This window comes from Harmonia axyridis, chromosome 1 (genome assembly GCF_914767665.1).
Source record: "Harmonia axyridis chromosome 1, icHarAxyr1.1, whole genome shotgun sequence".
Taxonomy (NCBI): Eukaryota; Metazoa; Arthropoda; class Insecta; order Coleoptera; family Coccinellidae; genus Harmonia; species Harmonia axyridis.
Genome location: NC_059501.1, coordinates 51,515,417 through 51,532,943, shown reverse-complemented (window position 1 = coordinate 51,532,943; position 17,527 = coordinate 51,515,417). Strand labels below are relative to the sequence as shown.

The 17,527-nt window shown below is 31.5% G+C and overlaps 2 protein-coding genes and 1 long non-coding RNA gene across 3 annotated transcripts; all 3 read right to left on the bottom strand.

Annotated features, from left to right (window-relative positions):
- Positions 1-844: 844 nt before the first annotated feature.
- Positions 845-1,780, bottom strand: LOC123670993 (histone H2A-like). Its single transcript, XM_045604650.1, has one exon. The coding sequence runs from the start codon at positions 1,637-1,639 to the stop codon at positions 1,265-1,267; it is 375 nt and encodes a 124-aa protein (XP_045460606.1). The 5' UTR covers positions 1,640-1,780; the 3' UTR covers positions 845-1,264.
- A 3,694-nt stretch (positions 1,781-5,474) lies between these two features.
- Positions 5,475-5,970, bottom strand: LOC123670917 (histone H2B). Its single transcript, XM_045604539.1, has one exon. The coding sequence runs from the start codon at positions 5,857-5,859 to the stop codon at positions 5,488-5,490; it is 372 nt and encodes a 123-aa protein (XP_045460495.1). The 5' UTR covers positions 5,860-5,970; the 3' UTR covers positions 5,475-5,487.
- Positions 5,971-10,351: 4,381 nt separating this feature from the next.
- On the bottom strand, positions 10,352-13,550 carry LOC123670860. Its single transcript, XR_006746016.1, has 2 exons — positions 13,313-13,550; positions 10,352-10,590 (listed from the first exon to the last, which is right to left on the bottom strand). It is a non-coding gene; the product is annotated as an uncharacterized LOC123670860 (long non-coding RNA).
- Between the last annotated feature and the right edge of the window lie 3,977 nt (positions 13,551-17,527).

Sequence of the window (17,527 nt, the reverse complement as noted above, 5' to 3'; positions counted from 1 at the left end):
AACTTGCTTTATATCTAGTTTTTATGTTGAAAGTATCATTTTCTGCTATTTCTAAAAGGCTATCACATATTTGAATAAAATGAAACTTTAGCATCAATTCTACTTGACCATCTAGTATCACTTAGGGGTTTTAGACGTTACTGAGGATCATGCTTTTTTATAACAGCACCACTTAGCGCAAAAAAATGCCCTAGGATTAGCATCGAGTATGCGTTTTTGTAAACCAATATCTGGCTATTTCATGCCGATTGCGACGTTCGGAAACTTGTATAAATTGCAAGAAAGAAGTTTGGAAAAAAAAATTGTTGAAAAATTTGAAAGCGTCTTTCTCGAAAACCTTTGGTCTATCGGTTCTTCATGCGGTCAATAAGAGGTTTTGGCGCCCCTTTAGAGTGGCGCCCGCGTGCGGTGCACGCATTGCACGCGCGGTTGCGGGGGCCCTGCTTCAGGGGAAAGGGGAAGGTAACGCGAGGGCTCGACGCCCTGTTTACTGGAACCTGGAACACTACAAGTGCGCTTCTGACGTTGGCTGGAATGCTGGAAAGCACCTATTATGTTCGTGTATTTGTTTTTGTTATGCGTAAGGGAAATAGACGAGGCTCAGTTGAACAAAGATGATGTGTTCAATACTCATATTTCTTTGCCAAGTTCGGTTCATTTTGACTTGTTACAAAATTTTTAATCCGGCATGCTACAAGGTGTTATTACAGGAATATATTTTCAAAATGATGGGGCTGGATCTCATTTTGGTTTAGAAGTGAGAAATTACCTTGACAATACTTACATAAATAAATGGATATGTCGAGGAGGACCCGTCTCATTGTCTTCTTGATTAATACTCTATAACTGGTACAGCATCACAAAAAGTAGGACTACAAGACAAGAGTAATTTGTTTTCAACTTTGTTATAAAACCTCTTTTTTCTCACATTACAGATTTGAGTAAACGTTGTCGATATTTTCGAATACTCCTCCTCCCACCAAGAAAAAACAATGTACGCCCTTGCCTAGGTACCAAAGCTATAATTAGTGGAAGATAGGAAAATATCGTTATTGAAAAATATTCAGAGAAAATTATAAGAAAATGTTCTAAAATTACCAGTTAAAATATAATTCGATTTATAGCTTTGGTTTTACCTTTAAAATTTCCGACTCCAATGGCAAAATATATTGAATTTTACTAAAACAAAGATGATATAAAATCTTTTCAATAGAAGAACATGGTGGCCCTGAGAAGGACCTTTTGTTTATGTTTGAAACGTAATTTACGTCTTCTTCTCGGTCTTCTTGGGTAAGAGGACAGCTTGGATGTTTGGTAGAACACCTCCTTGAGCGATTGTTACTCCAGAAAGCAATTTATTCAATTCTTCGTCATTTCTGATGGCCAATTGGAGATGACGGGGGATGATTCTGGTCTTCTTATTGTCACGTGCGGCATTGCCGGCCAATTCCAAAACTTCAGCAGCCAGATATTCCATAACAGCAGCAAGATATACGGGTGCTCCGGCGCCAACACGTTCTGCGTAATTTCCCTTACGTAATAAACGATGGATACGACCAACTGGAAACTGTAATCCAGCACGGTTAGAACGGGACTTTGCCTTTCCCTTAACTTTTCCACCTTTACCACGACCAGACATGATGAATAAGTTATAATGCGTACGAACACTTTAAAAACCAATACAAGCGACTGTATTGACTGTGATGATTTCGGCAGCGCGAGTAACTGCTTTATAAGAGAGTAGTTGCGCCAATCAGAGTGGAGGACGTATGCTCCTATATGGGCGGGGTTTAGGCATACGTTAAGTTTTTATGTTGTGTTTCCTAAACTTTATTCACTTAGAATTTGATATCTTGATCAATTTATATTGAAATTCTTGAGCTAATTGAATCAATGTGATGAAGCAACCGATTATGTACCAAACTGGTATGCTTCATAAAACGTGCAAACGAAATTTTCATTTGATTTCCACACTACGTTAAATAAAAAATTTATTAGCGCTTTTTTCTTCCTTCTTGAGGAAATCTCCTTTCATGAGAATCAGTAATGTAAAAAAAGGACCACTTGGTAGAGATGAATAGAAAATAATCTATAATTTCACAAAGTATGGATGAAATGATTCTCCAAAATCAGGTATTTTTATACTATACTTGGTTATATGCCCATCATATATATCTTTTTTTTTTTTCAATCACCATAATGGGTAAGCTCCGTAGAAAAAAGCCGGGTCGACTCACGAGCAAGGCTCTCCTAGGTTGTTGTCATATAATATATCATATTATATTATATTGTTGATATATTTTATCATAATATCAGGTAAAATATTTAACTGTTAAAAACTAGAACAAATCTCAGATGAATGAGAATCACTCTCAGGATGTATTAAAACTAATTTTAATTCTTGAACATTTATTAATCTCTAGACATTAGTATCAAATTTTATTTACTTTTCATCTTAATGTATGAATTCTGAATTTGGATTAGTTTTTGCCTGATTTGGGCATTTTCATGAGTAATTTTCATTATGGAATCGATATTTCAGGTAGTCCTAAGACTAAATATTAACCAAAAAAGTAGAGTTTTATTGGAAAACCCCTTGAATTTCAAATTGATTTCTTTTAGAGTTCTTCTTCTTCACTAGTTCTAATCGAATCCTTGAATGTTCCATATAGGTATCCATTTTCAATTCTTCATCTTATATTTGTACAGGATGGCAAAATTAAACGTGACTCATCTTGTCCTATGTGGCCTTAAGCATAGAAAAATGTTTATATGTATAATTTTAATAGTTATTCATGCAACAAGTGCAAAAAGTGAATGTTTATTGGACAACACGTCGAGTGCAATAAACAATTTTTGCACGAGTTGCATACAACATTTTTTCTACGTTCATGCAAAAAGCAAAAAATGATTTATTGAGGTGCGGCACTAGGTGTAGGAAAATGAAAAGCGCAACTTGAATACTTTATTATAAATATCGATTTGCATTGAAACAGGAACTAATACGTTACGAACAATTTAACTCAAACTTTATTTTTACCCTCAATGTTGAAAGTGAATGAACAATTGGTGACAGCACGTTGAAGTAGAATGACAGATGAGTGCAATAAAAACTTTATTGCACTAGTGCAATAAAGAACTTCTTTTTCCACTAAATATAGTTCAATAAAGTTTTGCTTTTTGCATGAATGTAGAAAAAAGTAATTAAGTGTGTACTTCTTGTCACCCGTACCTGTTCTAATTTTTTACGCTATTATCAGCTTAGTTTTCTCATGAACAGTGTATATATTTTCAAATTAAGAAGAAAAAAATCATATACATTCTAGAATATTTTGAAATTGATTCTAATTGGAAATTCATTTGTAGTGTGATGACCTTATCTTCCTTATCTTTTCTTAATTCATTACAAAATTTGTTCATTAGGTAGATTTCATTCATGATAGCAATTGTTCGAAGTATCTTCTATGGATGAATCATGCCATGTCACTTTTGGGCAAACTTTTTAGATTGAAAATTAGATGTTCCCTATGTCGTTAATTTTCTTACTTGTTCGGGTAAAATGGATATTATAGTCATAAAAAGGTTTCCAAGCATCGTTGCAAGACTGGATTTATTTGTAGTGTTACCATAAAATTCACATTGGTTGTCAGATAATTCTCACACTACGAATTTTGTGTGCGTTTTCGAAAAACTATGGAATTTTCATGCTATTGCACATTGTCTTATTATTAGAGTTACATAACTAACCAATTTTTTGTAAGTTTAAATGAGATGTGATTAAGATGTCTAAAAACAGACATCTTAGATGTAATTCATTCACATCTCGATATAAAGTTCTGTGGACTCCAAAGGTGCAATATTTCGAAGTTGAGAAAGTTGGGAATAATTCAAGATAGCATCTGCCGCTATTTTAAATTCATTTCCTATCTATTCATGCGAAGAAATACAAATTTTCACAATTATTTATTAACTATTTCCTGATTTCTCGAGAAATATTTCAATTCCATTGGTTTTTCAACGCCTATATTCAGGGAGAGGACCATTGAAAAATTTTTTGAAAATATTTTTTTATAAGACTTATAAAATATTTTATTTAGTGAAGTCATTAGGGATTCATGGCTTCACTTGATTTTTAAGCTACTTGGCTTGAGCTTGTTTTGATTTCAAATCAAGTAGTAGTTTTTCAATCTCAAGTCAAGTTGTCAAATATTTATTCATCAAGTACTTGAATCATATCAAGCAACTTGATTTTCAGCAGTTTTATTGTGTAGTGTCACATCAATAAGAAAATGATGAAATGAGAAGGAACATTGCAAAAAACACTTTTATTTATTAAACTTGTGTATAAAAGAACCGAAAATATCAACTTTTTTGAAGAAGAAACATTCGGTGAAATTTGGTAAAAATATTTCAAAAACTACCAATGCCGTGCGACCCGTGCATATCAAGCTCAAGTCATATCAAGTAGCTTGATGTCAAGTCAAGCAATAAATATCCAAAGTCAAGTCAAGCTCAAATAATTTTTCACGAGATTGATTTTCAAATCAAGTAGTTGGTTAAAATGTCAAGCTACTTGGCTTGATGAATCCCTAAAAGTCATAGCAATATATTTTGAAATTTCATGATTTTCATACGATACTCAATTTATGTAGATATGAATTTTCAACATTTGATTCCTTCATTTTTCTGCTTCAAAAATTTGTGTATGGCAGACGAACCGTTTTTGGTTTATTAGTTTCAAAATTGTTTTTATGTTCTATGCCCGCTCTGAACTTAAAACCGTTTTGATAATTCCTTTCGTTCATTTACTAGGTCCCCTACGAAAAATAAAAATAGCAAAAACATGAAGTTTTTTCGTGATTCTTAGTGAAATATGTAATATTGGGTGAGAATTGAATGAATATTTATCCAATAACGCCGCGCCGGTTTCTATTTATAACGATGGTTTACATCACAGGTAAATCCCAAAATTATTTAGGTAGGTACTCACCGATAATTGGCAGATACTCGAAAAAATAACGGAAAATTAAAAATTCACTCAAATATAATAGTGACTAGTTGATAAATAATAATCTTACAATTTTAACAAACTATAAATCAATGAGAAATAAATTCATCATCTATATCTATGATCATTACTGTGCTATTGAGTTTTTGTTGATTTTTATATTTTTATTGAAATATGTTAAAAGAATTTGATCTTGATTTGTGAATTTATTTGAATACTGGCTACTGCATTTTATTTTGTTTATTTAGAAGTCACGTACAGGCTCACGCCTCTGTGACTATATGTTTATACCCTGTAGCTTACAGAATAAACCATTTTATTATTATTATATGATGAATCAAAGATGAAGTAGTATGTATATAAATAAATAAGATACTATAAAGACGATGAGGTAAAGGTAGATTGATCCATAATTATAAGTTTGAGAAATTATTGGTTCTGAAAAGAACCGTTTGATGTGTAGAAACAAAAATTGTTCTTCACTTGGAACTGGTGTATTTTGTCACTGCCTTTGTACCTTCGCTGACTGCGTGCTTGGCCAGCTCACCTGGCAAGAGAAGTCGCACTGCCGTCTGAATTTCCCTGCTGGTAATTGTTGAACGTTTGTTGTAATGGGCTAATCTGCTCGCTTCGGCTGCGATGCGTTCAAAAATATCGTTCACAAAACTGTTCATGATGCTCATGGCCTTGCTGGAAATTCCGGTATCTGGATGGACTTGTTTCAATACCTTGTAGATGTAAATTGCGTAACTTTCCTTCCTCTTGCGCTTCTTCTTCTTGTCGGTCTTCGAGATGTTTTTCTGGGCTTTACCGGCCTTTTTCGCGGCTTTTCCACTAGTCTTAGGAGGCATGATTAATAACACAATAAAGCTTACACCTTAATTACGATTCAAATCGATTACTTGATGAAAAATTTGCTTCTGTTTTGGACTTTATGTGCGGCGGATTACTGAAATTAGCTCCGCCCCTTTATGTTCTTATCATGGAAAAGGAAATTGTTGCTTGTAAACTCTGACTTTGTGAATTGAATAATTTTCATTTTCACCATGTCGGAAATATTATTATTACTAAAAAATTCAAAAAATACATTTGATCTGATATTTCTGTACGGATATCTCATAGTGGATGGATGAATGGAAAATTATTGGTTAATATAGGTACCTATATAGCTTATTATATAATATATACAACCAAATGTTTCGTTTGTTGAAGGAAAAGAAATTGATAATTCACTATGTAATCTAATCTTAAATATTCTCACGAAAATTCCGACCAGGAACGATTATAACAATATACATAATAGGTATTCCATCATGTAGTCCACATGTTATGATGGCCAAGGTGATTTTCTTCAGTACTACGTAAATCCTTATGTTTTCTAGAGGACCTATGTTTCTTTTAATGATTTTCATTATTGGAATGTTGATTAGTTGAGAATTGAATCGGTCCATTAACACCGAACAAAACAGTTGAAAATACAAACTGAGTTTTTATAATAATTCATTAATTCCGTTCAAAACCTAAGATGAACATTTATGATTTGGGATACAGTGCAGTTTGTATTTTAATTAAGAAAAATAATATTTGAAAATTTCGATGTAATACTGTAACTTCATTGTCATATTAATTTTTTATCTCATGCTTGCATTACTATAGAATTTAAAAATATTGATAGTTTATATGATGTTTTCATTTTTCACATCATAAACAAAAAGATTATGTTTACTTCTAAAATATCTTCAACGATTACTCACTGAATAATTTAGGTGAGCTCTGTAACAATTGGATTAATGTTAATTTTTTTGTTGATGATAATATAGTAGAAAATTGATAATAATTAAAAAAAAAATAGAGACTTGACAAGAAGTTTACCTGATTATTTTGTAGGATCTTGATTTGTCTAGATCATTCTATGTAGATGTGCCTTGTTTTTACTGCCGATATTCAATTTCGTAAATCCATACAAGTGTAAAACAACCATACACTGTGTCCGTAAAGAATGGAAAAAATTCATTTTTAGCTAAACAGACCATTTTAAGAAATAATCCTGAAACACGTCGATTTTGGATTTGAATATAAAAAAAACATGAATTTTAAAATAATAATCTGATATACAGGGTGAATTACTTTCGAGTAATGACGTCACCGTCATTTTTTTTAAATGGAACACCCCCATTTTGTCTCAATTTTCCGATTACTCTCTGAGCTGATTCCAAAAATGTATCACATGTTGATTCCAATTGGTACAGGGTGGACAAAAATACAATAGTTTTGTGTGTGCTCATAAAGTAACGCGTAACATTCTTTATTAGTTAAATTAACGATATGAGCAAAAATACTCAAAACTCGACGTGTTTCAGGATTATTTCTTAAAATGGTCTGTTTAGCTAAAAAGGAATTTGTTCCATACTTTACGGACACAGTATATGGTTGTTTTACACTTATATGGATTTACGAAATTGAATATCGGCAGTAAAAACAAGGCACATCTACATAGAATGATCTAGACAAATCAAGATCCTACAAAATAATCAGGTAAACTTCTTGTTAAGTCTCTATTTTTTTTAATTATTATCAATTTTCTACTATATTATCATCAACAACAACAAAAAATTAAGATTAATTTAATTGTTACAAAGCTCACCTAAATTATTCAGTGAGTAATCGTTGAAGATATTTTAGAAGTAAACATAATCTTTTTGTTTATGATGTGAAAAATAAAAACATCATAAAAACTATCAATATTTTTAAATTCTATAGTAATGCAAGCATGAGATAAAAATTAACATGACAATGAAGTTACAGTATTACATCGAAATTTTCAAATATTATTTTTCTTAATTAAAATACAAACTGCACTGTATCCCAAATCATAAATGTTCATCTTATATTAGGTTTTGAACGGAATTAATGAACATATGGCAACATGAACATATGGCAACACTAGTTTTGAATTCTGAATGTGAGCTGTTGTGGACGTTGTGGGGAAATACATATAATATCGAATTCGAAATTTGTAATTTTTACCCCAAAAACACCCAAGTGAAAAACTGAAACCCCCAAAAAATACCCCATGAAATGTTGTCCCCCAAATTTTCCCCAGAGTGTTCAAAAATCCCCCAAATTTGGGGGAAAATACCCCAACATGAGACATGACAACCCTGGATGATTGCAATAAGCTAAGCAATAACATAATTAATCAGACGGGTCACGTGACTTGCTAGGCCCAGAGGCGCCGAGTATTAAGGGGCACTTCGGTGCCCCGATTCCCTCAAATGATAGTATTATTCGCTCTTGGTTAGGCGCGGTTCTGGGCGAGAAGACTATTCTACTTGTAAAAGCATAGTATACTATGGTAAAAGTGAGAAATAATACTGAAAAGAGAGGGAATTTTGGGATCTTGCTTAAATAGCTGATGAATGAGAAAATTGCTTACACTTCAAATAAGCATTTTTTCATGAAGTACAATTTAAAAATATTTTTCTTCTCACAATGATACTTCTGTAATTCCACAATAACAACTTTGAAAAAGCAAAATCTTCCAAGTTATTTTTTTATTGTTCTGCCAAAAAAATTTTTTCCTTCTGATCAATGGGGGGGGGGGGTTACGTCCCCAATAACCCCCCCCCTCGTTACGCCCATGCTGATAGCCAACTGGAAAAAGTTAAACCTTCCACCATATCTTGATCGCTTTTGAATGAAAAGTATTTGGACAATACTTTCAAGCAGGGTAAAAATGTATTAATTAAATATTGTGGAAATTAAGGTATTACTGAAGTTTCCTATATTTACAGTCTATGGTCTAGAACTAGTTTATCTATGGGTTGAAGGTAAAGTCACAGAACACTAATATATACCCATGTATCAACGGTATACATAATTCATATCACGATGTAAAAGTTTTATTCTCATAATAAGCCAATCAGCATTCGAGTTTTCGATGTATTTAATATTCAATTTAATTTTATAACCTACAATTAATTGTATTTGTAAGGATTGTAAGGTAGTAGAGAAATTCAATTCAGTAAATAATTAGCATGGTGTTTTCCTCATATTGGTCGACAATTGACACTTCAAAACAAACTAACTGCAGGACGAGTACCCATCAAATGAAATAAAAATCTGAAAAATCAACAGTGTATAAAAGAAATCAAGTGGAGTGACCGTAGTGAAAGTTTGTTTGGTAAATGTACAATGTACGAATATGTCTGGAATCACTGGGGATTATGTTTATGGTAGCATCAAATTCAGGTGCAAATATCCATCTTGCCTTAATTCCTATTGCCGCAATTCTTCTTCCAAGAATAAAAGATTTTTCTGTTTTCCTAGAAACCCTGATACTTTATTGTCCTGGAAGAAAGCCTGCTCAATTAGCCCATCCAAAAATTGTTCAAATTTACATGTGTGTGAAGACCATTTTCTTCCTTGTGATTTTAATAATCCTTCAAAACCAACTAGATTAAAGTTATATTCTGTTCCTCGGCCTCTACTGAAATATCAAATTCATCATGACCATTCCTATAGTTTCAGAACTCCTCTAAATATTTCTTCTTTTATGAAAAATTTCAATGACTATATATGTGATCCAAAACTATCTTATCTAATTCATCATGATCATCCCTATTATAATTCCAGAACTTCTCTAAATGATACTTCTGTTATAGAAAATATTAGGGATTCCAACAAAAATAACCCCTGTGATCCAGGTCATGAAGAAATCTCTGATTATGTTTTAGCCTCAAAAGAGTTTACCCGATATCCCAATACAAAATATCACTGAAGGTCCACCTTATTCAAAACTGGTAATTCATGATTAAATGTAAATAAATCAGGATATTTGCTGGAATTGAATCTTCTTTAATCAGATATATCAATGATCAAGCAGCAATGTATAAAATTCATAGGAATATTTCCAATGTATTATAAGTTATGAAATTTCACTCTCTGCATTCAACATATCTTGTGATTTAATAATTGATTTCAAATATTATTGTAGTGGAATTCCATAGTTTATGATATACATATACCAAATATATATTTTTTTGAATCGATGGTAAAAAAAATTTAAAGCAAATCAACACAAATTTTGAGTAAATGTTCCAAGACATTCTATTATTGTCATGCAAAAATATTTAAATTATTTTGGAAATTTATTATTATGCTTGACAAAATATGTATAGTTCAGAGTGTTATCTAATTCATGTGATAATTTCTAATAATAATTCATTTTAATTAAAGTGATTCACTTAAATGAGCATTATAATGTTTGAAGATAGATAATCTAACAGAAGGTTTTTTTATCTTTCATATATGTTTTGGAATTGAAATTGCACTACAAATGTATCAATTCAAAATTGTTTATTAGATTTACTTTTATAAATATAAGGTTGAAAATACATTTGTCTTCTTGTATTCGTTACCCTCTAACAACACTAGCGCCTCCTATTTATCCTTTTCCGCTGAACCTTCTACCATAATAGATTATTCTCCTCATCTTTACCCTCCATAAGTTCAGCGTTAACATTTTCGTATATTAATCATAGGCCTAAATAAATAAAATCATACCATCGACCGTGGTCCACCTGTATATAAAAAAATTATTGAATGAGTGTTAACTATAAGAGGATCCCCCAATATTTTATTTTCGAATACATGGTCCCATATAAAGATGGCCTTATACCTTCTGGTGGTTCTTGTTGAAACATAAGTTGAATATCAATGTAAGGAGAAGAGGAAATTTTCTGTAAGGAGTACACCCAGAAGAGGGCAATTAGATGTTGAGTATGTCAATCAACCTCCAAATCGAATAACATCTGCTTGCAGCATCATTCATCACAATCTTCAATCAATGGAAAATTCTGTTGACATGATACAAAATTTTTTAGGCAATCATATAGATTGTAAAATGCTATGTGTAACTGAGCACTGGATGTCAGCAATGGAAATAAAAGAAACTTTGGGAAACTTGAAGCTTGTTTCTAGTTTTTGCCGAGATCATGGCAGGCATGGAGGAGCTGCTGTTTATATCCGTACCACTATTAGAAGTATAAGGCGAAACCAATTAGAAGGACTATCAATAATTGGACAGTTTGAATGTGCAGCAGCAGAGGTGTTTGTGGGCAGGAGAAGCATAGTGGTGCTATCTGTGTTCAGGCCAAATGGTAGTGATAGTGATGTGAACATCTTTCTTCAGCAAATGGGAAAGGCTTTGAATGTGGTCTTCGCGGAAAATAAATTCATGATAGTCGCTGGTGATTTCAATATCAACTTGTTGGATAACACCAGTAAGCATAGAATTGATTTTTTGACACTTATGAGGTCATTTCAACTTGAATCTTATATTTTAATGAACATACCAGAATAACTCATTGTACAAAAACCTGTATAGATAATATATTTTGTAATATGCATATTGCGCTAGCTGAAATTCTTACAACTAATATTTCTGATCATACTGAACAAAAAATTTTAATTGAATTGCATATTGATAATCTGAAAGAACCAGTTTTTGGGAGACAGTTTAATGAAACTCACTAAATGATTTTAAAATGTCTTTAGGTAATCAGGATTGGAAAAAAGTAATTGATGTAGATAAGGGATAAGGGTGATGTTGATATGCAGTGGAGTATGTTCATGCAAACATTTATGGCAATTTTTGAACAATGTTTTCCTTTGATGAAATGTTTTAAAAAGGTCAACAGACCAAAAAATTATTGAAATACTCAAGAAGTATTAACTGTAAAAAAGACTAGATATACTAAACTTTCTTATACTGAACATGATTACTCTCAGTTTGCTTTATCTGTTAGCTTAGAATCTATTAAATCCCTTCATATATATCATGATATTTATTTTATTAAAAAACCACTAATGGGTCTTGTAAATTGCGAGGGTGTTCTCGAGCTTTTGGCTAAAAGGGAGGTTCCTTATGAGCTTAGATGTGCAAGAGACAGCTTATTGAGCGTGGAACTCATAGAAACTTAGAACATTAATAAGTTCTAATCTATATTCTAAGCATAGAAATTATATTTATGGCTCAGCCATTTTTAGGTTGAAGAGAAAGTGGAACAAAATTGTTGTTCCCACAGCTGCGCTACATACTAAACACAGACTAACTAATAATCTGTGCTAATAATTTGAGAATGTTTAAGAAAGAGCTAAGGTCGATTGTTAATCGTTATTTCTAATGAAAATCCATTTTTCTGATGCTAAATTTGTGTTATCAAATTTGTTAGTACTGGAATTTTTCTTTTTGTATAATTTTGTAAAAAGGATCTTTGATATAATCATTGACATTGAATAAATAAATAATTTTAACATTAAAATCAAAAAATAATTTTCTCAGAAGCGAATATAACGATGAAAGAATAAAATTTTAAGAATTGTTGAGAAAGGCTAGGGAAAATCATTATAATGAAAGAATTAAGGAATCATAAAATAAAAACAAAACCATGTGATCAATTTGTAGCGAGATAAGGGGAAATACAAAAAAGAGAAATTCAAATGAACAGATCTTCTGGGGTAATGCATTGGAAAAGGCAAATGAGTACATTACTTTGCTTATAGAGAAAATACCAAGATTGCTAGGTGACCTGGTGGATGCACGATCCTCTCACAATATTTCGTTGAACAGTAAAACATTTCAATTAGAACAAACAACGCCAGAAGAAATTATAAATAAACTTAAAAATAAATTCACAAGTGGTGAGGATGGTGTACCCCCATTTTCATAAATGATTTGTACTCTTCAATTTCAGAATTCATAACTAGTTTTGTGGATGATTTAAATATTATTATACGGGCTAGTAACCTACAACATATAGAAAGTGCTGCACATGATTGTTTCAGTAAAATTGAATTATGGTTCGCCAATAATAAACTAATTTTGAATAACGAAAAACCGCTACACTATTATTCAGTACATGTAGAATGGGAATGGAAAAAGACATCGTTAAGTCAGGTGAAAATGACATAAAACTAGAAGATTCCACCAAATTTTTGGGAATCTACATAGATAGAGTTTTGAAATGGACTTCCCATTAGAATATCTGTCAACAAAATTGAGTTAAGTAGGGTATGGAATAAGATCTCTTCGTGACTACTTAAGTGAGCCTTGCCCGAAAGTGGTCTATTTCGATTCACTTTTAAGATATGGTATTTTCTTCTGGGGAACTAGCGCAAAAGTAAATGACATATTTATTGTACAAAAGAGAATTGTAAGAGTGATGATTAGGTTGAAAATTTTAGAAACATGTAGGGGGGGTTTTTAGAAAACATGATATTTTAACAGTATATGGTATTTACCTATTCGAATGCTTAATTTTTTTTTCAAAAATAAAGATACAATGATTCAACACACAACAGCTCATATTTACCAGACAAGAACTCTGGACTTACATTATTCTAAGCATAGATTAAGCTTAAGTGAGAAACATCCTTCGTATAATTGTATAACGATTTATAATTATCTACCAAATAGCTTTAGGGTAATTGATAATTTCAAAAAGAAAGTAAGGGAGATGTTAATTAGTTTAGAACCGTACTCATTAGAGAGTTATTGCAACGCACAAATAAGCGATCTTTTATTAAAGGATCCTGTAATAAAGGATCCTCTATCGTGGACGTTAAAAGTGAACTATTGCAAGGTGCTTTTAACGAAAGTCAGTAAAGTGACAGATCTTTAAATTTGACATATTTATATTTTGTCACCTTTATTTTGTATTCTGATAAATAAAATATTTCATTTGAAAAAGTTCAAAATCGAAAATGAAAGAACAAATAGCGTTAGCAATTTTAGCTGGGACCATTATTGAGGAATTGATTTTTCATAATAGATACAGTTGGTGTAGAAAATATATCAAAACCAATTCAAACAAATCGACTAGTTGACTTGGAAAATTTTTACTACAAGTATCGCAATCATTATCGAAGTTTATTTTTATAACTGCAAACTTCATTGTGGAAAATCATGGTCACTTCTAAGATAATTTGAATGCACATAAGTGGCTTTATAGAAATAGTTATCAGCTCTAGTTATAGGTAAGCTATTAGCTTAATTGAAATTAAATTATTTATTATATTACCTTAATTCGTTTTTAGTCTACCAATTCGTAATATGGGAGGAGCTGTACCAAACTACTGGGGTTTTATCGATGGACATATTAGAGAAACTTGTTGACAAAGTATCATCACTATGTAAAATATCAGTCTACTTTATGTACTTGTTTGAATGGAAGTCAATCAGGTATTTCTTTTCATGTAAAACCACCAGTATTGGAAGATTATTTTGTTTAACAGAATTATGTTATGTATTTTTGTACCTTTTCCTACAATAATTTTAAAAAAGTGTACTTAACGTATAATTTTATAATAACATTACTGATAATTAATTAGGTTCTGCATTGTGATTTGCTTTTTTTATGCTATGTTGATCCAATATATAAAAAAGGACTTAGGTAACAAGTTTATTATTTTTCTTTCAAAACAATCCCATTGGTGTTTCTATATTACAGAATAAATTACTTATATTCAATATAAAAAAATAATATTCAGTATGCAGTAGCATTCTGTAACAATACTACATTATACATATAGGTAAATTCTTAATTATTTCTAATAAAATTCAGGATTTATCAGTATTATTTTTAATTCTTTTAGTAGGATCAAATTAAATATGATGTTTTGTTGAGAATCGTATAAGTTCTTGAAAAATTCGTTATTGAGAGCACATTTTTTTCCTCGAATGAAATGGTTCCCACAGATGCCGAAAATCAAGAAATAAAATGCAAATTTCTCAAAAAGTATACTTTGTTTACCTAAATAGCTACCAATATTTATAGGTTAGTTCTTGCTGCATAACGACGGCAAATATTCGGCATAAACAGATATCTGTCAAAATAAAGGATCCTTAAATAAAAGTTGGTCGCCTGTATTTAAATAAAGTAAGGGACGCCTGTATTTTAGATTTAGCAATCCTTAATATCTGACTCAGTGCGCATGCGTACATGTCAAAATAAGAGATCCTGTAATAAAAGATCGCTTATTTGTGCGTTGCAATAACTCTCTATTGTCAGAGTACTTTAATTTCAGGTTTAATGTGCTATAATTTATAAATGTATAGTTTTCTGACACTATTTCACTCTATGTTTTAAAATAAAGATATTTATCTATCTATGCTTCAATTTCAAATTTAACATGAGATTATTGTGCTGAAGTAATTCAGATATTCAATTTATTGACTATAAGTAGGGTTTAATGTTTCTTGTTTTCCAGCAAAAATTTTAGTAATGATTTGAATGTGAAATAATAATAATTGGACGCTTTCAGCAGACTAAGATGTCTAAAGATAACTCTGGCGGCACGGCTCGGCATGGGTCTCTTTTCTTCTTTAATGTGACTTCCATTCAAATAGGTATATGTACATCAAATAGACTGATATTTTATACAGTACACTCTTTTCTGTTCTGAGTAATACTCTTCTTGATGCATACTTGGTTGAAAAATTTATCTATAGTTCCACTCACAAAACCCCAGCAGTTTGGTATAGCTCCTCCCATATTAAAAATTGATTAATAGCAAGTAAATCATTCGAGTTCATAATAGGAACTACAATTCAGCTGATAGCTTACCTGTGTATCTTCGTGATATCTATTTCTAGCAAGTTGATTCAAATTTCAAATAATCTAATAAGAGTCAATGATTTTCCACAATGAAGTGTGCAGTTGTAATAATAAATTGTGATAATGATTGGACTAGCAGTTGACAAAACTTTCCAAGTCAACTAGTCAATTAGGATAACTCAGCATTTAAAACTTTAGAAAGATTAATTGATGTCTGATAAATACAAAACTATTTACCATCCACTGTATTCCTTGTTTTAGTCACCATTTTTCCTGGAATCTTGAGTGCATGTCCGAGTCTTTGCAAATCAATTCTCAAAAAACCGAAGTTATTCAAAAAAAAAATGCTCATCTTTTTATATTAACAAAAACCGATTCAATTGGTTTTGATATATTTTCTACATAAACTGTATTATGAAGAATCAATTGCTTATCACTGGACCCAGCTAAAATTGTTAACTCTATTTCTTCTTTCATGGTCGATTGTGCACTTTTACCCAATAAATTATTTGATTAATGACTATCAGATCACAAATCAGGAGACAAAATACAAATTTAAAGATCTGTCACTTTAGTGACTTTCGTTTTCATTAACAGTGCCTTACAATACTTAACTTTTAAAATTACCCTGAAAGATTGTTTAATAAAAGATCTCTTATTTGTATGTTGCAATAACTCTATAATACATCTTGCGCTATCGCTCTGAACTAATATACCTGCCATTTACGTTCGGATGCGGCGATGACAATCTGCGTTGCAGGCCAAGGTCTGTAGATCTATGGAACTTGGTTCTATACTATCTTATAAAGATGGCTGTAGCTCTTCTTTAGGAGCGAAGAATGTAATAGTATTGGGTTAAACCTATTTGCAGAGCATTATTTTATTGAAATGATTCCATTTGGTTGATTCACATGTTATGAACATTTTTGAAAATATCCGGTTTAGAGTTGCATACTTGAATTAAATCTTTGTGAAATATTAAGATTCTCATTTAGAGTCAATGATGATTAATATTATTTGGAAGTACATTCCATGCAATATAATTTATTGTTTGATTTCTCTGAACAGTGATAACCGAAGTTGAACACAAAAAAAAAATGATCCTGCAGATACTGTTTACTAATCTGTGGGTCAGAGGTAGAATGGTGAGCAAATTAGATTCATAGGCAAGGTATATCTGCTGCAGTGTTGCCGGACGTCTAAACTCAATATCGGTATAAATGACTGCACAAAATCGGTGTATTTGGGGTAGAAATCGGTATAAGGAAGATTTTTCCAAGAATATCAATTTTTCAAACAAAACATAAACAAAAGAACATTTAATTATCTAATAATACATTTTCTTCTAACCGAAAATAACATAAAGTAAAAAAATAAATAAAATCGAAATAGTTAGGTCCTGCAGTTCTTATCAATCTTTTTGAGTGCAATAAACCAAAAGTTGTTTCTGGTGAGAGTCTATTGCATTGACTCGTTTTCATGTGATTTATGGCAGAAAAAATTCGTTCCACGTTTGCTGATGAATGAGGTAACGTAAAAATATCGAAAAATTTAGTCACAGTCGGAAAAGTGGGAGTGCTATCACCATTCTTAATCAGAGCCACTTCTTTCCAATTTAACACAGTATCATCAGGAAAATCTTTAATTTTTTCTGTATTTCGCAAAGTTCTCCATTCTGTGTCGCATTTTTGAAAATCTTTGTCACTTATCAAACAGGGAAACCGGCATACTGGAATCACAGAGGCAGTTTTGCTATCCTTAACATTCATGGCCTCAAAAATATTCAAGTCCTTAATGATATTATTTTTTTAATGGGAATCTAGTAATTATTTGTTGACATGCCTCTATCTGAAAATCCAAGCACCTGACTTTGAAAATTTTTATTTGTTCTTTGTGAGAT

Bases quoted from the DNA above. Each gene is read 5' to 3' on its own strand.
- LOC123670917 (XM_045604539.1), bottom strand. From the start codon at position 5,859: ATGCCTCCTAAGACTAGTGGAAAAGCCGCGAAAAAGGCCGGTAAAGCC.
- LOC123670993 (XM_045604650.1), bottom strand. From the start codon at position 1,639: ATGTCTGGTCGTGGTAAAGGTGGAAAAGTTAAGGGAAAGGCAAAGTCC.